General features: G+C 50.1%; 1 protein-coding gene across 1 annotated transcript; it reads left to right on the top strand.

Annotated features, from left to right (window-relative positions):
* Positions 1-2,043: 2,043 nt before the first annotated feature.
* Positions 2,044-4,689, top strand: LOC147119757 (uncharacterized). Its single transcript, XM_085983775.1, has one exon. The coding sequence runs from the start codon at positions 2,065-2,067 to the stop codon at positions 3,253-3,255; it is 1,191 nt and encodes a 396-aa protein (XP_085839901.1). The 5' UTR covers positions 2,044-2,064; the 3' UTR covers positions 3,256-4,689.
* Positions 4,690-5,857: the final 1,168 nt, after the last annotated feature.

Raw genomic sequence — 5,857 nt, 5'->3', positions numbered from 1 at the left:
TGGACGGAGCAGAGTAATGGATCGGCAGCTTCATAGACAACTGGTGAAGGTCGGGAAAATGAATAACAAACTGAAGGTCCCGTGTTTGCAGCTTCGGAGCTTCTCCCGGTCACAGGCCCAGTCTGACGGCCGCCATCTTTGTACAGGGAAGATGGAGGTTCAGCGCGCCACCATTTTGATTCAGTGAGTAGCAAAGCGTATGCTCGGCCACCTTACAGCTAGAACAAGAGTGTGAAGGGCTTCAGTATCTGTTCCCAACCGGGTCCTAGTGCCCAGGAAAGAACCATGACTCAGTTATTTGATTCAGAATCTCCATACTTCGGATTTCTCACCATCTCCCCCGAAGGTCCTGGTAAAACCAGAGCATACAGATAACATCCCAGACAATTGTAACAGATGAGCCCCACAGCTGGGCCACCAGGGCTGTATTCCCCATGTACAGTCCCAGGGTTGGAATCCCCACGTACAGTCCCAGGGTTGGAATCCCCATGTACAGTCCCAGGGTTGGAATCCCCATGTACAGTCCCAGGGTTGGAATCCCCATGTACAGCCCCAGGGTTGGAATCCCCATGTACAGTCCGAGGGTTGGAATCCCTATGTACAGTCCCAGGGTTGGAATCCCTGTGCACATTCCCAGGGTTGGAATCTCTCTGTTTACCCGATCAACTCCTTTAATCATCCTAAAAACCTCAATCAGAATCCTAGTCTGTGTAACCTGTATTCATAATTTGCAAAAGTCTTCACTGTCGGTACAGCATAAAAATTCTGAACAGACATTTCTAGTTTCTCTGGAACATTCTTACATCTCTTGCACCTCCTAATCTGTAAATCCCCATCCCACACACTCCCCCTCCTCGCTGTATGATATCCAGATTCATCGCAGGCTTGGATTTTTCTCTCTTTCTCTCCTGGAGGTGCTGCGTGATGGTGGGGTTTGGTCCCAGTCACTGTTTGCCCTCCAGTATCTTGCCGAGTGGTGTTCTGAGCTGTGAGCCTATACTGAAGGTGCTGTGTGATGGTGGGGCCCGGCCCCAGTCACTGTTTACCCTCCAGTACCTTGCCAAGTGGTAATTCTGAGCTGTGAGCCTATACTGAAGGTGCTGTGTGATGGTGGGGTTCGGCCCCAGTCACAGGGTGGGCGGTGGATGTGGAACTCAGTCCCTGGACTCCTGTGTAGGTCGTTCTTGTTGCATCAGTTTGAGCTGGAGTGGAGAGGGGGGACAAGCTGTTGGGATTAACCCCCAGTACTTCTGAGTCCAAGAGGACCCAACAATTTCCAATGTGGGACTGTGGAGGGAGGTGGATTCTAGGGGAGATTAAGTTGCTAAACAGACACTGTCCGTACAGTGTAAAAGAATATTGTTTTAGGAACAAATAATTCTGTAGAGGCTTTCAATCCATTTTATATATACAGATTTTTTAAATTCATTCGATGTGGGTGTCACTAGCAAGGCCAGCATATATTGCCATTCCCCAGTTGCCCCTTGAGAAGGTGATGCTGGGCCTACTTCTTGAACCTCTGCAATCCGGGTGGTGAAGGTACTCTCAGAATGCTGTTAGGTGAGGAGTTCCAGGATTTTCACCCAGCGACGATGTAGGAACGGCGATATATGTCCAAGTCAGGATAGTGTGTGACTTGGAGGGGAACTGGGAGGTGATGGTGTTCCCATGCATCTGCTGCCCTTGTCCTTCTAGGTGGTGGAGGTCATGTGTTTGGGAGCTGCTGTCAAAGTTCTAGTCGGGTTGCAGATGTATAAAGTCGCTCTCCTTCACCCCTCCCTCTCCCACCTCGCTCTCTCTCCTCCCATAGAGGCCAGAGTTTTGTGTAGACCCAGACCTGGGAGCGGGTTCCCTTCCCTGAAGGACATTAGTGAATCAGTTGGGATTTTATGACAATTCAGCAGCTTTCATGGTCACTTTTTTCTAGTGCCAACCCAACAAATTCCCAGATTCATTCAGCTCAATTTCACAACCTGCCTTTCTGTTTTTATGGGTTCTCACTCACCCTCCCTTTTTCCTGTTTTAAATTCATTTTGCAGGGTGTTCGAAGGGAAGGATTTGCAGATGGGAAGCTCAAACCAAACATCACTTCAAGATCTGACAGAGTCGCTCAATTCATCAGCACCTTTGAGCATGGAAGCAGAAAGCACCGTTCAGGGTGGGGAGAAACTGTACAGGTGTTCTGTGTGTGGACCAGATTTCAACCAATCCTCTGGCTTATCAAGACTCAAGCACAGTCATACCGGGGAGAGGCCATTCACGTGCTCTGAGTGTGGGAAGGGCTTCCCTTGGTCATCCCACTTGCTCACACACCAGCATGTTCACACAGGGGAGAGGCCGATCACCTGTTCTGAGTGTGGGATGGGATTCACATGTTCATCCCAATTACTGAGACACCAGCGAGTTCACACTGGGGAGAGACCGTTCACTTGCTCCGAATGTGGGAAGGGATTTACTCAGTCATCCAGCCTACTGACACACCAGCGAGTTCACACTGGGGAGAGGCCGTTCACCTGCTCCGAATGTGGGAAGGGATTTACTCAGTCATTCAGCCTGCTGACACACCAGCGAGTTCACTCTGGGGAGAGGCCATTCACCTGCTCCGTGTGTGGGAAGGGATTCACTAATTCATCCCACCTGCTGCAGCACTGGCGAGTTCACACTGACGAGAGACCTTTTAAATGCCAGGACTGCGGGAAGTGCTATAAAAGTTCCGGGGAACTGATGTCCCATCAACGTGTTCACACTGACGAGAGACCGTTCAAGTGCTCTCACTGCAGGGCTGGGTTCAGGCGATCGTCTGAACTCACTGTACACCAGCGCACACACACTGGGGAGAGGCCGTTCACCTGCTCCGAGTGTGGGGATGGATTCACTCGGTCATCCAGCCTGCTGACACACCAGCGAGTTCACACCGGGGAGAGACCATTCACCTGCTCTGAGTGTAGGAAGGGATTCACTCGTTCATCCCACCTGCTGACACACCAGCGCATTCACACTGGGGAGAGACCGTTTACCTGCTCCGAATGTGGGAAGGGATTCACTCAGTCATCCCACCTGCTGACACATCAGCGAGTTCACACTGGGGAGAAGCCGTTCACCTGCTCCAAGTGTGGAAAGGGATTCACTCGGTCATCCAGCCTGCTGACACACCAGCGAGTTCATACTGGGGAGAGGCCGTTCACCTGCTCCATGTGTGGTAAGGGATTCATTCAGTTATCCACCCTGCTGACACACCAGCGAGTTCACAAGTGACTGCAGGTGTTGGATTCTGCTGTTATTGCTGCTGTTAATAACATCCCGAACTGGACTGTGTTAATTCTGACAGTTGGAGTTTGTTTCTGCTTTTGTTAATAACCCCTGTAAATGGGCTGGAGTTTAATATTCTGGATATATGTCAAATTAATCAGATTTGCATTAAACACATTGTTGTGGAGTTTTGTCATTCCCAACTGAGTGTTTAGCAGCACCTGGCTGGAGCTCAGAAAGGACAATCTGGGGGAAGGATCGTACGGTGGGAACAGAACTACAGCCTGGACACAGTCCTTCAGGGCCACACTGAGAGGGGCAAACACCACTTTGGTCTTTCTTGTCTCTCGTCATTGACAGCAATATCCCCGTGCAGGTTAACCTTGAGGCCTTTAATGAATGTGTTCCATCTGCTCCCTTCCATGGGTCAGAGCACTTCGGCATGGAACAGAAGGCTCCTTTACAACTGTGTTTAGAGTCAGGAAGAACAACTGTGAATGCTGGAAACGTGCTGTCCAATCGGAGATTGGTGTCAAACTGCGATCTGTTCCTGACTGAAGGTGAAACAGCAGGGTTAAGTTTCCAGTCTAAAAATGACTGGTAATTATTCTATGAAGGTTTAACGTGTTCATAGAATGGTTACAGCTCAGAAGGTGGCCATTTGGCCTGTTAAGCCCGTGCCAGCTCTCTGCAAGAGCACTTCAGCTAGTCCCACACCCCCACCCTTCCCTCGTAGCCCTGCAAATTTTTGTCCTTCAGGTACACATCCAATTCGCTTTAGAAAGCCACTATTGAATCTGCCTCCACCACCCTTTCAGGCAGTGCATTCTCGATCCTAACCACTCACTGCATAAATTTTTTTTCCTCATGTCACCTTTGGTTCTTCTGCCAATCACCTTAAATCTGTGTCGTCTGGTTCTCGACCCTTCTGCCAATGGGAACAGTTTCTCTCTATCGACTCTGTCCAGACCCCTCATGATTTTGAACACCACTATCAAATCTCTCAATCTTCCCTGTTCCAAGGAGAACAACCCCAGCTTCTCCAGTCTATCCATGTAACTGAAGTCCCTCATTCCTGGAATCATTCTCGTGAATCTTTTCTGCAACTTCTCTAAGGCCTTCACATCCTTCCTGAAGTGTGGTGCCCAGAATTGGACACAGTACTCCAGTTGGGGCCTGTAATGAAATCTGTTTCTCTTGATCCTGTATTCGTTTCGCATTCATGTATATTACCCTCCCCCACTGTGTATAGTTTCACTTCCTCTTTCCCAACTAACCTGGGAGGTTCCAGGTCTTGGCTCTTGGCTCCGCCCCTGACTTCTCTTACATAAAGATCCCAGGATCTGCATGACTCATTCCTGTGAACCAGTCGGCGTGTTGAGATGTTAGCTCTGATCTTAGTGATTAAAAGCCAACTTGTTTAAGTCTATAACTTCTAGTTTTGTGGTTATTGAAGGCCCATCAATTTTAATCACTGAAGAATACTAGGATGGATCGACTCCTAAAACCACAGCGTCTGGACTTGGATCCACATTCTGCTGAAGCATCAAATCAATTTGGACACTGGCTCAAATGCTTTGAACTCTTCGCAGGGGCCTCATCCGCTAGCGAGGTAGATAAACTGAGTCTACTGACTACTCGCGTAAGTCATCGGATTTATTCGTTCATCCGGGACGCCACCTCTTACATGGAGGCCATCACTATCCTGAAGGCCCAGTACCAGAGGCTGGTAAATGAAGTGTACGCCAGACATCTGCTGGCTACACGCAGGCAGCGAGCAGAGGAATCAATGGACGATTTCTTACAGGGCCTAAAGGAACTGGTCCGGGACTGTAACTGCAAGGCTGTGCCGGCCAACGCGTACTCTGATGAATTGGTCCGCGATTCCTTCATCACGGGCCTCAAATCGAATTATATCCAGCAGAGACTGCTGGAGAAGGAGGTCCTGGACTTAAAAAAGGCAGTGGCCACTGCGCGATCACTGGACGTGGCCCAGAGAAATTCTGACTCTTATTCTTCTGGCCATGCGGCCCTCACCGCCTCGTGCGCACCGAGGGGGCCACCATCTTGGAATCAGCCATCTTCCCCATCCAGGTCTCAGACCAGCTCTACGCCGCCGGAGTCCCCACACAGAAGTTCACCCAGGAGTCCTACTACAGCGGCAATGTCTCAAGGCCTGAAATGCTACTTTTGCGGCCAGGCCAAGCACCCCAGACAACGATGCCCAGTGAAGGACGCTACATGCTTCAAATGTAAGAAAAAGGGGCATTTTAGCAAAGTCTGCAGGGGGAATCCGACTTCCAACTCCGTCACCGCCTCGTGCGTGCTGTGCGGGCCGCCATCTTGGGATCCGCCATCGTTTCCCGACTCAACGGCCGCCCAGGGCCCAACAGTGGCTTCGATCACGGTGGATCAATCCAGGCCACACCCGTTGACAAAATCCATGATGGACATACAGGTAAACGGGAATTTAACGAAATGTTTAATTGACTGTGGGAGTACCGAGAGTTTTATCCACCCTAGCCTGGTATGGTGGCACTCATTAATGGTAACCCCTACACGGAGCAGAATTGCTATGGCTGCTAAGCCCCACACTTCGGACATTTTG

Source organism: Somniosus microcephalus, chromosome 4 (assembly GCF_052327205.1).
Source record: "Somniosus microcephalus isolate GS21.2 chromosome 4, FLI_Smic_1.0, whole genome shotgun sequence".
NCBI classification, from domain to species: domain Eukaryota; kingdom Metazoa; phylum Chordata; class Chondrichthyes; order Squaliformes; family Somniosidae; genus Somniosus; species Somniosus microcephalus.
The sequence above is the reverse complement of the archived record's forward strand: the minus strand, read 5'-3'. Positions and strand labels throughout refer to the sequence as shown.